General features: G+C 36.2%; 1 protein-coding gene across 1 annotated transcript in view; it reads right to left on the reverse strand.

The window, feature by feature from the left end:
* Positions 1-17,761, reverse strand: part of LOC129374690 (contactin-associated protein-like 4) — a 78,752-nt gene that overhangs the window by 5,105 nt on the left and 55,886 nt on the right. Inside the window, exons 16-22 of the mRNA XM_055053232.1 lie at positions 16,757-16,927; positions 13,276-13,494; positions 9,694-9,933; positions 6,259-6,483; positions 5,323-5,459; positions 3,606-3,693; positions 658-873 (exon numbers count right to left, since the gene is read on the reverse strand). Coding sequence (XP_054909207.1) covers positions 658-873; positions 3,606-3,693; positions 5,323-5,459; positions 6,259-6,483; positions 9,694-9,933; positions 13,276-13,494; positions 16,757-16,927 — 1,296 coding nt within the window. The remainder of the gene's footprint in view (positions 1-657; positions 874-3,605; positions 3,694-5,322; positions 5,460-6,258; positions 6,484-9,693; positions 9,934-13,275; positions 13,495-16,756; positions 16,928-17,761) is intronic.

Raw genomic sequence — 17,761 nt, forward strand, 5'->3', positions numbered from 1 at the left:
TCTGGGCAGAAATTTACACCTCTTTTTTCTTGTATCTGGAATATTCCCAATAAATAAAGATTTATACATTTTTGATTTGTAAAGTGGGAGAAATATGTTGCTACAAGTGAAACGAGCTGGAAGTGGAACTAGTACTTCAAAAAACAATATTAAGGAATCATTGATTTAAAACAAGCTTTGTTTTGTCTCATTTCAAACGATATTTGCATGAGAAACTAGACCAGATTAACTTGGTAAGATTTGGTGTTTTTGCAGTGAACAAGCCTGAAAATTACATTCATCTTGTTTATTTTTGGGATTTTGATATTCTTTTATGCTGATGACTGTGTTCATTTGTATTTTTTTTGGGATTAATTTCACTTTCACACCTCAACAACTGACCCAAAATAAACTGGAGTTTGATTACTTTAGATTAAACATGGCGCGTGTGAAAGCAGCCTGAATGTGAATCAGCTTTAAAACCGAAGGAGTGAAAGTATTATTTCCAAAAGGCTGAAGCGATTTCCCAGAGCTGCTTGATGACTCGTCTGCGGCTGTGCCGACTGTCTGCCTGCTTACTGAGATGAATGCTTAATGAGCCATGAAAAATAAAATCTCCATAAGTATAATTTTAAAAACACAGTAGACCAGGAAACGCTGCGGTCGTTGTGTTTTTACCTGACAGCGAATGTGTCGTTTCTGCTGCGTAGGAATCGGCCTGAGCCGGCGCGGCGCAGCTCGACCCGACGACGGCGCCGGCGACAGAAACGCGGCCGTCGGGTCGCAGCAGAGCAGCTTTCAGAGGGCAGATGGAGCCGAAGCGAACGGCCGACAGACAACCGGTGAAGCCGGCGGACGCCAAGCCGGCGAGATCCGCGCTCAGGCCTTCAGACTCTGAACAAAAACCAATAATAGCATTAAAATACAGGAACAACACAGCTCACTGTTTGTTCTCATGAGCTAATCGTGAACAAATGGCCTCAACAATAAGCTTTTATTACCAGATGGTGTAAAACAAAACAAACAGAAACAAAATAGAATGTTTGGCGACAATAATTATGTTATAGCCAACAAAATAGCAATAAAATAAAACATCCAGCACCACATTGACGGGAAAATTTTAATTTTTGCTACAGAATTTATCAACAGTAAATGTGAACAAACAATGGAGTAAATTCACCAAAAAACAAGAAAACGTCAGAATTTAAAAATTCTGAAATTTCAGATTTTCTAGAAAATTTTAAACTTTTCAAACTCAAAAGTTCCCAAGTTTTTTCTAGAAAAATTCTGAGAATAATCCCAAAATTCTTGCTTTTTTTCTAGCAAATTTTCAAACTCTAAATTTTCATGGTTTTTTCCCTCAAGTTTCTGAAAATAATCTAAACATTTTTTTAAACAAATGTTTGACTTTTCAAACTCAGACATTTTTTCTAGAAAATGTCTGTTGGTGGATTTTTTTTCTTTTTTTAGCTGTCTTTCTAAAGACATTTTAGTTGAACTCAAACTTCAATTGACTTGATATTAATGAATTATTTATTTAAAACAAGCCTCTTCATCTTGGTAAAAAGTTATTTTTCAGTTAATTTTGTCTTATTTCAAACATTTTAACATATCTGCACTAGAAACTAGAATAAAAATTCTTGTTAAGATTTTGTGTTTTTGCAGTGTGAGAACATTTTTACTGATTTTACTGAAATGGCCAGAAAAATCTTTTTTTTTTTTTTGACAAAATCTGCAACTATGTACAAAGTCCTGGGGGAAATTAATTAATAATTTCAGCAATTCGCTGATGAAAAGTTACTCATTTTCAATTAAAAAAGTAGATCTGGTGTATTAAGACAATAAAAAAGTTAAATCTAGGCGCGGCGGCCGATCCATTAATCTTTTGACTGATTTTCTGTCAAAAGTTGTAAAACTGCTTCGATTGTTAAACAGTGGAGTCATTATTCACCAGGCTAAACAGCAGAAGCCAGGTTATGCTTTATTGCAGAGCGGCTCGGCCATAAATACTGAAAGGTGACAACATGTCTCATCTGTAATATTAATACTTTAGGAAACACAAAATGAATAGTGAAATCACGATGATGAACTAAGCTCTGCACATTAATCAGATGAAGAAAACGTCTTTTCTGCTGCTGTGGGGGAAAAAGAAGTTTGTGGATTTAAGTGAAGGAGATAAAAATGTCACCAAGTTTAATTTAGTTAAAAATAATCAGATAAACAAATTGAAATATGTATCTGGTAACAGAATGTTAAATTTTGAATTAGAAAATCAGGTTCTGAACTTTAACTCCAGCAGCTTCTGCAGATAAAAATATCAGAATAAAACACGTTTATTGCTGCTGAGGTGCCTGATTACGCAGCACAACGCTGCCAGAAAGCTAACTTATAACCAGAGGGGGAAAAATATTCCATACATAAATATGACACGGCAGCATAACCTGGCTGGAGCCAGCATTTTATCAGCTGCTTGCTTAATCAGGTTTAGGGTTTTAAATTGCAGATGAGTGACAGGAAGTAATCCTACACATCCAATCTGTGGCTTTTATTGCTTTTAGCAGCTCCTGCAGAGATGATTTATCAGGTTTCGTGTTATAAAGTCATATTTATTTCTGTTTACTTTCAATATTTCTAGTTTAGTTGTTGCTCCAATTTGCTCTATAATAAATGGTGGAAATATCCTTTTGTCGTTCAGTGGAGCAGAAAGCTGAAATAAATCAAAATAAGGTAAAATTAAGTTTCTGAGAGAGTTTAGGATCACAGATTTGATTTCTACATGGTCAAAAATATACAGTTTGATGCCAGAATCAACTGCACTGTGGAGGTCTGTCTGTATTTATGGCAAGATGTAATATCAGGTCAGCCCCTGATATGGCGGCCATCTTGAATTTTAAGAGGTTTTTCAAAAGAGGGACGTCTAAGGACCATCTGAGCCAAATTTGGTGCTTGAATCTCCATATTTGAATCTAGTCAAATATTATAGCAGAAAAAATATGGAAAACAATCACGTAAATACAGACCAAGATTAAGATCAGTAAAAAAATTTTTAAATTAATCTTCAAAACTTTTTCTCAAATTTTGAATTTAATCTAAAAATATCTATATCTAAAAAATCTTTTTAAAAAAATGCTCTCAGGAATTTAAATTTTTTCTTCCACATCACACTTTTTTCTCAAAATTTTATCTTCTTTCAGAATTATGACTAATTTAAGAAATTTTACGTTTTTTAATTTGTACTTTTTCTCAGAATTTTTAATTTTCTCCAAAAAATTCAGATTTTAATGTCATTCTGACTTTTTTTCTTATCAGAATCTTTACTTTTGTCCTCTGAATCCTGACCTTTAATCTTAGGAGAATGAAGTCAGACTTCTGAGCGGTACCTTTTCCCCTTCAGGTTAGTTTTTTGGACAGTTTCAGATGATTCTGCTTAACGATCGTTAAGCCAATCAGGTCATTCACTTTGGCAGAAATGAAGCTGAAAGTGAAACTGAACACTTTGAGCTGAGATTTTCTGTTGACTCCAATCCTCTGAACGTTTCCTGGTGTTTCGGTCACTTCAACAACTGAAACCCTGATAACGTTTTACTGTTTGGTTCTGAACGGGATAAAAACAGAACTTTATTTACCTGGAACTCTCCCCAGAATGATTGATTTAACGTTAAACTCCACGTCAGCCACCGTCACGTTGAACTCCTCTCTGGCATTCTGGTCGATCTGAAAGATTATTGATTAGAAACAAAATCTAAAAGCAATAACGACCTGCTCAGAAAAGATTCTGTATTATCCATTAAGAAGGATTAAATGAAGACAGAAATTGAAAAACTTTGCAAGTGTTACGACTTTATCATGACTGTTTTTTTAGTTTGTGTCGGTACAACAAGACACTAATTGATTTTATTAAGATTTTAATATTTGCAAATAGGCCTATCACAATAAATTTGACTATAAATTGTTTCTAAAAAAAAAATAAAAATGAAGTACAAACAAAAACAATCAAAACGACAAATAAAATGGAATCTTGTAAACAAAACTGCACTTCAAAAAATATCAAATCATTAGAACGGAAATTATTGAACTCGTTTTAATTTATCATGTGATTGATTGATTAATTGCCCCACATTGCCACAGATACCCAATCTAGAATTCTAATATGGGAGCCAATACAGATATTGATACTGGGTCTGTGCATCTCTGGTACATTCTGCAATCAATCGATGGAATAGCAGCTAAATTAAATGATTAGCATCTTTATTTTATTTTGTGCCTCTAATTTTCTGTGTGCATTAAATTAAGACGAGACGTAAACACACATTCATCAAATAAAACACAACACTTCTTCTGCATGAAGTCAACCTGTAATATTGATTAGTTTGGTATTAATATAAATACATTTTGAAATATTAAAGGAAATCTTTGTCAACAACAGCTCAGCTTGTCAACGAATCTAAAAACAGCTCTGAGCTGTCAGGTAGATGGGAAGGTGTGTGTGTGTGTGTGTGTGTGTGTGTGTGTGTGTGTGTGTGTGTGTGTGTGAGAATGTGTGTGTGTGTGTGTGTGTGAATGTGTGTGTGTGTGTGTGTGTGTGTGTGTGTGTGAATGTGTGTGTGTGTGTGTGTGTGAATGTGTGTGTGTGTGAGTGTGAATGCGTGTGTGTGTGTTGTGTGTGTGAATGTGTGTGTGTGTGTGTGTGAGTGTGTGAATGTGTGTGTGTGTGTGTGTGTGTGAATGTGTGTGTGTGTGTGTGTGTGTGAATGTGTGTGTGTGTGTGTGTGTGAATGTGTGTGTGTGTGAGTGTGTGAATGCGTGTGTGTGTGTGTGTGTGTGTGAATGTGTGTGTGTGTGTGTGTGTGTGTGAATGCGTGTGTGTGTGTGTGTGTGAGTGTGTGAATGTGTGTGTGTGTGAGTGTGTGAATGCGTGTGTGTGTGTGTGTGTGAATGCGTGTGTGTGTGTGTGTGTGTGTGAATGTGTGTGTGTGTGTGTGTGTGAATGTGTGTGTGTGTGTGTCTTTACCTGCATTGCCACAGTGTGTGTGTGTGTGTGTGTGTGTGTGTATTTACCTGCATTGCCACAGTGTGTGTGTGTGTGTGTGTGTGTGTGTCTTTACCTGCATTGCCACAGTGTGTGTGTGTGAGTGTGTGTGTGTGTGTGTCTTTACCTGCATTGCCACAGTGTGTGTGTGTGTGTGTGTGTGTGTGTGTGTGTGTGTGTCTTTACCTGCATTGCCACAGTGTGTGTGTGTGAGTGTGTGTGTGTGTGTGTGTGTGTGTCTTTACCTGCATTGCCACAGTGTGTGAGTGTGTGTGTGTGTGTGTGTGTGTGTGTGTGTGTGTGTGTGTATTCACCTGCATTGCCACAGTGTCGTCTGCCTGTCGCCTGATGGTCACAGTGTGCAGACGGCCGTCAGCTAAGTTCATGACTCGGCTGCTCAACACTTCCTCGTCTCTGTTGCTTTGCAACTTGTACCTCACTTCTAATTCATCTACAAAAAACAAACAAACAAATAAACAAAAGGTCGATGGAGACGCACAAAAATAAAATGCACAAAATAAAAATGACAACAGACAAAAGTGTTTTAAATGTACATTTTCTATCCTGAAAAAGGAACTATAACTATGCAGGCACATCTGAAATAAGGTTAATATTTACAAAAAAGTTCAGTATTTTGGTCAGAATGTGAAACTCAAAGTTTCATTAAATCCAGAGTGAAATATTTAAAATCTATATGTGCTGCAATTATGAAGATTAAGAAAACTTTAAATTTAGGATCTTGGAAAATTTGAAAATTGTGAAAAAGTTAAACATGAAAACCAAGTAATCAATTAATTAACTCAAAACACCTCAAAATTCTGACTTCTTTTTTCATAAAAACTTTAATTCAATCTCAAAATTCTGACTTTAATATCAGAACTCTGAGGTTTTTCTCAAAATTCTGGCTTTTGTTCTCAAATTTGTGATGTGAATGTCATAATTCAAACTTTAATATAAGAATACTGACTATTTTTCAGAAAATTCTGAGATTTTTTCCCCCCTCAAAATTCTGACTTTAGATAAAATTGTGAGGAAAAAAAAAGTTTTTTTTTCACTGGCCGTAATCTTCCTTTACATAACTATCAGTAAGAGATACATTCTTAAACCTTTCTGAACTGATGAACGCGAGTTGAAATAGCTTTAGACAAACTAGTAAAGTGTGAGAGAGCAAATCCATAAAACAGAAAAGCAGTTGAAGGAACAAAAGGGCTATAGGTTACAGAAAATCTTTGTCTGACAAAAGTCCTCACCATGTTTATTGATGAGCAGGATCAAGTACTGCCCGTAAAAAGAGCTGACATAGAGCAGCGGCGCAGGGCTTTGACTGGTCCTAAAGCTCAGGGAGACGTCTTCTCCTCTCAGTGTGATATCAGAGTAGATGGATGAGTGCAGAGAGCTGCTGTTCTTGCTCGCCTCATATGGCTCCTTTACGATATACGTGATGGATGTTGTCGGCTCAAAGCTGCCTGAAACCTCTGAAAGATAAAAAAAGTCAGAGGCGGTTATCAGCGGGCAAGCTGACGGGAATCCTGCTAAAACATGGCCACAAGCTCCACAGGAGTTGGAGTTTCAACCGGGTTAGCATTAGCATTTTGTTCATCACAGACAACACACAACATGCATACGAAATGTATTGTTGACATGAAACATTTCAGCTCCTGAATTTTCTGCAAATACTGTAAGTGGTTTAATTGCACTATGTTTAATATAAATGATTGCTAAGATTACATGGACAGCTGTAGATTTCTTACAAATATTTCTAAATTAACACAAAATCACAAAAACAATCAACGTGAAAAGATGTTCAATGTGGTTTAAATTTAAGAAGTACACTGCAAAAACACAAAATCTCACCATGTAATTCTGTTTTAATGTCTAGTGCTATACTAAACATCTTAGTATACTTGAAATAAAGCAAAACTAACTAAGAAATAGGAGTTTATTTTGGGTCAATGATCCTTTAATATTGAAAGTTCTAGTTACATTGGCAGATTATTTCACTCAGAAAATGTTTCCCATGTTTTAAATGAAACAATCTGACAAAGTTACAACAAGCGCCAGCGCGGCGAGTCAGCTGGTTTTATGGCTGCAAAATGGCTGCAAGGAAAGACAATTGCTTCAAAGTCAACATTTTGGCCTTCCTCAACCTTTGGTCAGCTAGAATCGCACAAATAACATTTGTTAAATTAAAAGTATTTTATAATTATATTCATTAAGTCAAGATTTATGTATTATTTTTCATCAGTCTGATGTAATATTTCAATCGTAAATGTTGTGTTTTTATTAGCTGTGAGGAAAGAATCTTCATTCTTAGCAGAAATAAAGGATTTTAACAATCTTTGTGTAGTTAATTTACGGCCAGGATGTCCAAACTGTGGCCTGGGGGCCATTTTGAGCCGTTCCAATGATTCCGTCCGGCCCTTGTCCACAATTTAAGAAAAGCTCAGATATATTTCACCAAACTCTTCCTGGTAATATAATTAAAGGAAAAAGAATAATGTAAAAAGAGTAATGTAGGAACAACAAACTACTCAAGTTAACCACATATTTTGCTCTTATTTTCATTTAATAGAACCACAAACACAAATTTCAGATTCTTTCCATATAGAAATCAGGTTATTAGATTTTATTAAAATATAGTGAACTTAATTTGTTTTCACAATAAAATTTATTTCATTTATTTATTTACATTTTTCATAACAAAATAGATATTTGGTGACCCACAACTTATTTTAGCTTGACAGTTGTGATCTCTTTTGGGAAAGGTTTGGTCTCTGATCTGTATGATTCACATCTCTGATTACATTGAGCTTTTCAAAAACATTCCTACTATTGAGTAATTTATTATTTGGACTGGAACTGGTGCCTGGAGATGCCATTGATTTGAACTGGAACTGGAAATGTAACATTTCCAGACATAATAAACTCATAACAGTAATAAATGTTATGTCCCGTGCTACTTTAACCACACAGCAGGCAGGCTGCTGAATTTATGGGATGTAGAAATCCTTTAAAGGTCATGCACCACTAAGAAATACAGTCAATAAACACAAGCTGCCTGTGTTTCTGTCGCCATTGTAACAGTATGTTAAGATTAAATCTTGCACCGATTAAATCTGCTCTCTGTATTACATTTTAAGATTAAAAATAAAGTTATCATTAATAAGATCTGTTAATATGTTAATAGAAACATGTGAAGTGCCTCAGCTCATCATCTAATGTATGAAAACTTTGAAAGAAGTAAAACAACACCCATCTGAATGCTGTGTGTGTTTCCAGTGGAATAAAGTGGCTGTCAAATTCCTCTGAGAAGCTGGTTCATGTCGCTGCCTGTCACCACTATATGAAACCGGCAAACAACAAATATTATTTTGGAGGGCCTCTGGATAACATGTGCGGACTGAGCTGTCAAGATAAAATGCAATAAAATGCAGTAACATCGGTTGCTGTTCAAACACAGACTCATATCCAGCTATATGAGAGAAGCAAAGTGGCTTCTGAAAATCAAAACAAGTCGATGTAATAACAAAAGATGAAGACAACAGGAGGAGGAAACTTCTCAGGTGTCAAGTTTATCTTATGGAAGGTGACAAAGTAAAGAAAAACATGCAGGATATGCTTCTCTGAGTTCTATGGCCTATACAAAACATGTTTGCACAAAATCATCCTTAGATAATGAGCTGTTTTAGGGAGTCCTGTCTCGTTAAATCCAAATAAACTGCTGCTCTTGGCCGAGGCCCCAACTCAACATTTACACTAGCAAGTGAAAATGGATGCGCAATTGTACAGCCACACAACTTTGAAAAGCAGAAATGGAGCCTTCTGCACAAGCAACAAGAATGCAGCAAGTTGTTTCTGGATGGGAATTCAACAAGAAAATACTTGTCTTGTCCAGCAGTCATTGTAGAGCGCATAGAGCGGTAAAACCAGCAGACCAAACATTCTGGAACTCTGCCGGGGTTGCTCGGTAACGGGCGGAACTCTGCCGGGGTTGCTCGGTAACAGGCGGAACTCTGCCGGGGTTGCTCGGTAACGGTACAGTGGGAGGGTTTTGAAACGGCTCGTTTTTCAGACACCAAATTTATTGCTAAAAAATGGCTGCATGTTGTTTTTTAAGTGCTTGATCTGTTTCAAGAAGCTCTTGAGAAGCAAATGGAAGTAGAAAAAAAAGTAAAATATAAATTTTTTTGGAGTCTTATTTTCCTAGAAATCTTAACTGCGTTTTATTGAAGTTTCTATTGTAACTATGAGACAATCAAATGTCCCCATTTTGCAAATTCAGTTTTTCTTCCCCTTTGTGATAATTTGTGCCAGTAGGAGATGTGCTCCCCTTCTTTAAATCTTACAAACCTGCATTGAACCACATGCTGAAATTATAAATGATCTCAGATATCCAAGAGAATTAAATTGTGTAAGCAGCTGTAGGGATTAGAAACTCCAAAAACCCAATTTGATCTCTCAGTGGAGATTTTCTTTTAATTTCTTGAAGATATTAGATCATGTTTCCCCAAGGCTTGCTGTCTTTTGCTGCCATCAATTAACATCCTGCCAATCTTCATAAAGGAATATCTAGTGCATATAATCTAAAAACGTGTGAAAAACCCAACTCTCAAAAAGAAAGTTTTTAAAACCTTCAGGGTTTCTTTATTCTGAATTTCCTGGTGGAGTTGTCAGTGTGTCTGTACCTTCGTGACAGAAGGCTCCGGTGTAGGCAGAGTGGCTGCAGTCACAGGAGAACCCGCTGGCCCTTTCCACACATCGGCCCTGGTTCTGGCAGAGCGCTGCGTAGCTGCTGCAGTGCCCGGGGCAGCCGGGTCGGACGCCAGGTGTGATCCTCGCCCTCTCCTCCAGGTCCAGTGTGACGCCGTTCAGCTGAAGAGAGCGGATGCAGCCCAGAAAGCCTTTCTGCCGTGACGCGGTGCCTCCTGCAAAGAAGAAAAAGAGCAGCGTTGGAGTCACAATAGCTCTTTTTTTCTTGCTCCTTGTTAAATGAAGAAAGCAAAAACCTGATTTGTACTTTCACTCAGTCTGTTATTAACTTGCTGCATTGAACAGGTTATTAGAGGTCAATGAGCTACAAAACATGGTGATGCATTTTTTGGCACAAAAAAAGGCAGATTTTGGTGTGTATGTTTCAAACAGATGCGATATGATACATACATAGATCTTTGAAAAGCAGAAGTAGAGCCTACTGCACAAAGAATGATTATGATTTGAAAATCTAACATTTTATCCAAACATTTGCTTAGTTTGTAAAATTCTTCATGATATTGCTGTTCCATGTCTAAGAAAACGTTTCTCTTTGAGATCAGATAACAAGACTAAAGCCATAAAGGCAACCTTCAGAGGTGAGTGCAGCATCCTGAAACTGCCTTTAATAAAACTGTCACAATGAAATAGTTTGCCAAATGAGCATGCTTTAGTCATAAAATGTTATTGTTTCTGTGAAATAAATATAAATTATAAGGCAGCAAGTTGTTCCTTGACAAAACTTAATGACAAAACCCTTGTCTTTTCCAGCAGCCATTGCGCAGTGCATATGACGATAAAACCAGCTGACCAAATATGCTGGAACTGAGTTTGGGTTGGTAGGTAACAGGAGGAAGCTCAGGGGTTGCTAGGTAACGGGCTGGGATTCACAGGGATTATGGGGGTTTTCAAAACAGCTAATTTTCCAGACATCAAAAATCCTGAACTTCTTTTCCCCAGAAAATAGCCGGGTTTGTTTTTAGAAGCAATTAAGACCCGTATAAAAGTACAAAAATCTACAAAATGGGAATTTTTGCATAATAGACCCCCTTAGTTCTCCTCCTTTCATGCTAATATGCTCACAAATCATTGCCTTTTTCTGTACTACGATATGCCACACCGTCATAAAACAACAACACACGCTGGGTAGCGTTATTTTTTGGCTTTTTTATTGATTAACTACTTGGCTGATGGGCCATCGGCCATCTGCTGTGCGGTAATAAGCCTATACTCTGACAAGCAAAAGGAAACCTGACTCGCCTTCCACATGACAATTAACATTCAACGAAGCAACCAAACGCAGAGACTTGGCAAAATGACATTTTTCCTCCAGGCCCAACCTGCTCACCCTAATCTGTGCGTCACAGACTGGAGTTGGCTTCCGGTTTGAATTTGAAAAAGCTCGATATGCTCAGTTCAAATTTTTCAGCACCATTACTTTAAAAAATAAACATTGGAAGATCTAAATCTAGAGCACATGCTTCAGGTTTTGCTGTAACAATTAGGAAGAAATAACAGTTGGAGAAAAGACGTTTCCTAAGGGAGGCAAGTAAATGACGACTAAATGAGGGAAGAGGACTGGATCTGCCTGGAAGACAGAAATCCTGTGAGTCAGACCCAAAATCCTGCATGACAGCAACAATTTCAGCCATTTAAGCTGTTTTACTTTCCTACCACACTTTGTTAGAAACCGGTTGAAGGGCCTCTTCTGACTGGAACAGATAGAGAAGCAGGAGGACAGTTTATCATCGACGACAATATGGAGTCTAAACTTTAGGAAAAAACTACTTTTAAAGCAAAATAGTTGGAAATGAAGAAGAAAAACACAACCAGGCTGGGAATCAATCGATTTATATTTCACTTAAAGTTTGAGCTTTCTCCTGTTTACCTGGAAAATGTTTGACTTTTGAAACTCAAAATTTCTGAGAATAATTTAAAAAATTTCTTATTTTCTCTGCACTCTAACTTTTTTTTCCTCAGAATTCTGAATTTTGATCCCCGAAGATTAAAACCAGAATCCTGAGATTAAATAAAAAGTTCTTTTTTGTTAGTGTCCCTATTCCTTTCCCGCATAAATCCCGCTCTTTGCAGTCAAACATTCACGCCTTGTAGGAAACTGTTTGGTTTCTTAGAGTTGTGTAATTTCCACTGGTTGCAGAAACTCATCTCAGTATTTCTCTGCTTTGGTGAGATTCCACCCGACATTGCCGCGTTGCTTCCTCCAAACAGCCTGTCCTTGTTTGGGACAGGCTCAGATGATCCACTCAACTATACTGCTAAACTCAAAAAATTTTTCTTTACAAGTGGGACACAATTTAAAGGAAGATAAACAACTTGCCCATCAAACACCCACCGTAATCTTTACACCAGTGCAATAAGCCATTTATCAAAGCATGAAATACTTTAACTGTTTTGTGAGTTTTCTTTTCACAACAATTCAACAGGAATAGAACTGTGATTCCTCAAATCCACCTTGAATAAGATCTTTGTCGACAGCACAAAGAAAGCTGTGGATCTCATAATCCCCACAGACTCACTTCCATTCAAACGTCCCATCAACGGGCCGGCAGTCGGCGATCAGACCAGTGGATTCTGATGAGTCTCTCCTGATGTCAGAGGATTATGAGATTAAACCTGTCAGCCAGTCGGTTCTGCATCTTTCCAGCTTCATCATTATTCAGCGTTGCTTTTATTTCATTCGACATTCATGCGTGTAAACGTTCAGAATATTTGCCGAGATAAATCCCTGGAACCAAGGATGGATTTCTTACTTCTGTTGAATCATTGAGGAAAACCTCAACAGTTTCCTAAAAGCGCTTTGTTGATGATTCAAGGGAAAATTAAACCACCAACATTTATTAAAATAAAGGTTCAAGATGAAACCTGTGACACTTGTAAGGACTACAAAACCTGCAAATGTTTTCCAAATGGAAGCAATGTTCTTCCATTTGGGTTTCTACTGCTTCTAAAAACAGATCAAACACTTAAAAAAAAAACAAAAAAAAAAACATTTTTTTTTTTGGCAATAAGTTAAAATGTTTTGTGGCATCTTGAAAACTAGCTGTTTCAAAAACATTCAAATTGTAACATCAGAACTCAGCGGGGAGTTGCCCGTTATCTAGCAACCCAAGCAGAGTTCCAGCTGGTTTTATTGCTGTGTGTACAATGGCTGCTGGAAAAGACAAGTGTGTTGTTATTGACCATCTGCTTCTGCTTTTCGAATGAGTTTGTGCAAAACAAATATAATAAATATGTTTTGTATTTCCCATAGACCTATTTTAACCTGTTCAAGGGGACATAACAAATAATAAAACTGTCTTTTCAGACGCTCAAAGTTTGCTGAAACCTTCAAAGATAACAATCAATCTCAAAATTATAAGTTTGCTTAAAATATGATCTGTTCAGATTTGATGAGAAGCTCTTTAAACTTCTGTGCACCTTATTAAAGTGCAAAGTTCTGCTGAAAGCTCGTCTTCACCTCAAGTGAGCTTCACGGTTCGTTCTGTTGTGCTTCTCACCTATAAACAGCTGGCTGTTGAGCTGCAGATGAATGAATCCATCAGCTGGAGCTTCTCGTATGGCAGCAGGCAGGTCGTCGACGCGCAGCGACGCCTCCTTCACGTTTCGCTCAGCTCTCACGCTGTGCCACCGGTTGTCATTCAGCGGGAGGTTGGAGCGCACTTTGACCTCCAGAGGTCCGTTCCCCACATCAAAAGAGAAGACGACCTCTGTGGAAGCTGACGAAGAGGAAACAAAACCATAAAATAAACATTTATGCTTATGATTATTGTGCCTTTTGATGAGTAAGAAATTAGCTGGATGTTTTTTCCTTAAATTGTAATGAAGTAAACAGAAACAATAATAATAGATATTTCAAGAATAAAGTCAGTCTTATGAGAATAAAATTATATTATGATAATAAAGTCAAAATAATATGAGAATAAATTCATAATATTAAGTGAATAAACAGAACATAGTCAAACTATTATAAATAATATTTATGAGAAAAACGTTGACATGATAAAAGCTCCACTTCTGCTTTTCACAAATGTAAGGTTGTATAACTGCACATCTGTTTGCAGCCATTTTCAGATGCAATTGAGTGACAGACTCTCTAAAACATTTAATTCGGAAGGAACTTAAAATGAGCATAATTGATGAAACTAAAACCTCAATATGCAAGAATAATTTTGTGGAGAAAACTGTAATGAACATGTTTTGTATAGACCACAGACCCATTTTATACTCCCCATCACTCGGGGAAACAAAAGCAGAGCGTGAAAAACGGCCTCTCTCTTGTTGTAGTTGAGAAAGTATAGGCTGCTATAGGACTGAGATAAAAATGAAAACCCGCAGAAGCAAGCACTCTCAAGGAATCATAACTTAATTTGGAAACAGCTGTCTGGCTCCAGTCATGTTGTGAGTAATAATAATTCAGAGACATCTTAACTCCAGCTGTCACGATAACAACGAAAACCTGCATGCTCTGAGTTAACAATGAGGCTTCTTTACAGAGCAGCAGCAGCGTTCGACTCAATCTGTCTATTTCTGCAAGTCAGCTGCACTTTTCCTCACATGAGGAGCAAAAGGAGTGAATTTCCAAGATTTAAGATCAACACAGGGAGTTTATATACAACGTAATGCATCCAGTATGGAGTGAAAGACTCATTTTGTTTTGGCACATATCAAAATCAGGTGGTTTTGTTTTGTAAAATAATTATAAATAATGATTTATTTCCCAAGAAAAAAAAAAATTTTGTAAATAATATAATATATACATGTATTACATATGTAATATACATGTAATCGTGGAAGGGATTACATGTATATTACATGTTACATGTGTTACATATTATATTTAATACATTTTATATGTAACGTAATACCTATTATATTACATATCTGTATTATATATAGCTATATAATACATATATAGGTCTATAATACACATATATGTATCATATGTAATATAATATCTATTTTATTATTCATAATGCAGAAAAATGATGTAATACAATTTATTTGTTGGTTCTGTAGCTCCATATATTCATATGAATATCATAACATAGTTTTTTTTTTTTTTTTTACAAATTTCTGATAATTATTGAGTCGGTAAGTAATATATTTCATATATCTGACTGTGAGGAGCAGAAAAGAGTTTTTTGCTGGTATTGGTATGAAATTACAGAAAGGTCCCCGACTGAGGGGACTCCTGCGTCTTTTACGATTCAATACATCATCTACGAGCTCCGCAGAAAAACTCCACCATGAGTTTATCCTGAGGCCAACAAAAAACCCAAAAAGAGTCAAGAATGTGGAACAAAACAGCAAGAAAAGGAAAGACAAAACCACAAATGCAGCAAAATCTGCTATGCACACTTTAAATATCGAACGGTTTATTGAACAGGGGACGTGTGCAGCTAAACGCTTCATAGGAGGGAGTTTCTGCATTTATAGGACGCTTTGTCAGCAAAAAGCTAACTATCCCCCGGAGTCAGAGCTCTTCAGTTTTATCTTTTGCAATTAGGGATCTTCGGTTTCAGCTAAATCAATTGAAACGTGACACGGAGGCCTCAGGCATGACATCATCAGCTGGTTCCTTTCCCCAAATGCTCCAATAAAAAGTTTAAAACACGATTAATATTTTTTTTTGTTAGTTTAGGAGGATGTTCTGTATTTGTGAACGCCAAGTTGTGGCATTTTAGAGTCCACAATATTCAAATCACAAGACATCAGAAATGTATGATTGTTTTTCAATGTGTTTTTCAATACAGTACCAAGAGTGCTGCATCTACACTGCAAAAACTAGAAAACATCACCAAATATTTTTGGTCTAGTTTTTAACACTCTAAGACACAACTAACTTACTCAGCAAAATATAGAAACTTGTATGGAGGTAAATTGGAGCCATAAAATTTGGTCAAAGGAAAACAAACACAGAAACTGAAAAAACCCACTTGAATCTGAAAAGCAGGTTTGACAATTTTTTTCAGTTTTGAACTTCATTTTTCAGTTTCATTTATCTTTTATTTCAAACAGAACTTATGATTTTTATTTAGTTTCATAGTTTATGTCAATAATTTTCCCCTCTGGCAGATCATTTTATTCATAACAGTGAAAAATGTCTTGTTTTACGTGAATTTTTTTTTTTTTAAAGTTGTGCAAAAATGCAAAACCTTACAAAGTTTCTAGTGCAAATATCACAGTACACTTGAAATAAGACAAAACTAATTTACAAGTGACTTTTCAGCAAGAAACAGGTGTTAGTATTATAGGGAACTGAATTGGGGCCAAAAGAAAAAATCTTGAATCGGAAAAGTAGTTTTCACATTTTTTTTCCCCATTTCAAATCTTTTTTCAGTTTCAGTTCTTTTTTTTACATTTCAAAATAAATTCTCATTGTTTTTTTTCTTCTAACCAAAGTTTATGGCCTCAATTTAGCTCCACAGTTTTACATCAACAATTTGTTTTTATTTATGAAAAATCCTAGTTCAACTGGCAAGAAGCTCATATATCTCACTAAAGAATCGGTTTTGTCTTATTTCAAATGTACTAAGATATTTGAAATACAAACTAAACCAAAAATACTTGGTAAGGTTTTGTGTTTTTGCAGTGCAGAGCCTTTTGAATAGTGAATATTGCACTGACACAGCACTGTCTGCATTACTTTATAAATTTTCATTGTTAACTCTTGAAAAAAAGCAGCAGAAAGCAAGAAAACAGCAAACTCTTATGTAACTGAGGTAATTTTGTTGAGTCAACCCGGATGGCTCAAGTTTTTTTTTCTTCAACTTGTGTGTTAAACTTTAACCCAGACGAAAGTAAGCAGGCAGAGAAGACCTTTCCTCCTCTGCAGTTCAATATTAAAACATCTGATTGTGAATCCTCTCAAGAGTCGAGCTCCAGAATAACTATCAGAGCGGCAGACTGCAGTCAGATGGAAAACAACACAAACCCTTGTGCAGAACAAGACAGCAAAAACATTGAGATGTCACTTACAGCTGAGCTCTATTCGAATGAAGTCCTTGATACCGAGGTTTTCAAGGAAAAGCCCAGAGGAAGAAGTTGTCTTAAACAGATATGAGATGTCTGCGTTCAGCTCTCCATGAAAGGTGGGGAAGTGAAGGTACGACGTCTCCTTGTCAAAAAACGCAGCATTCCAGAAGTTTTCTGCAAGAAACAAACAGTTTTCTGTTTCCAGCTAGAAAAACTGAGGCAAAACTTTCCTTTTTTTACATCCGTGTCGCATATATCACATTGGAATGAAGTTCATTAAAGAGAAAACTCATTATGAGGGCTGTGTAATGGAAACCATGTAGTAAACAAATGAACCAACTGTTTGGCTAATTAGGTGAGGAAAAAAGGCACAACAGCAGCTATGCTATCCCATTTATGTTGATTTATCTTTAGGCATTTATTTACTAACTCATTAAACTTAATGGAGAAATTATAAGCATTCATAAAATATATCACCTGGTTTAATTTATTTAACATTTTCTATTGGTAGTTATTACGTAGCATAAGGTGGCCATATTTTAGCAGGCAGTCTGCTAATTAGCAAGTTTAATTTGCTGCAGTGAAATTTCACAACAAGTTAAATGGAAAGATGGAGAACCAGGTGCAAAACTGATCAGATTAACTTTATTTTTAAAAGAAAAGAAGAAGAGAGAGGAGGAAGACAGGATATAAATAACAAATGAGAAGCAAAAGAACAGAAAAAAGTGAAAACAAAAGAAGAAAATGAGAAAGAAAGAAGATTAAAAGAAGTATGGATATAGAAAGAGGAAAAAAGAAAAGAAAAAGAGAACAAAGCCTGAAAAGAGAACAAAAAAATGAAATAGGAATATAAGAAAGAGAAAAGAATGAAAAACAAGAGAGACAAAAGGGAAAAATGGAACATGGAAAAAAGAAAGAAGAAAAAATGAAAAAGCAAGTAAAAAAGAGGGAAAGAAGAAAAAAGAAATAAAACTGAGGAGAAAGATAAAAATCCAAGCACAAAGAAAT

The sequence above is a fragment of the Poeciliopsis prolifica genome, unplaced genomic scaffold (assembly GCF_027474105.1).
Source record: "Poeciliopsis prolifica strain line A6 unplaced genomic scaffold, Auburn_PproV2 SCAFFOLD002, whole genome shotgun sequence".
Taxonomy (NCBI): Eukaryota; Metazoa; Chordata; class Actinopteri; order Cyprinodontiformes; family Poeciliidae; genus Poeciliopsis; species Poeciliopsis prolifica.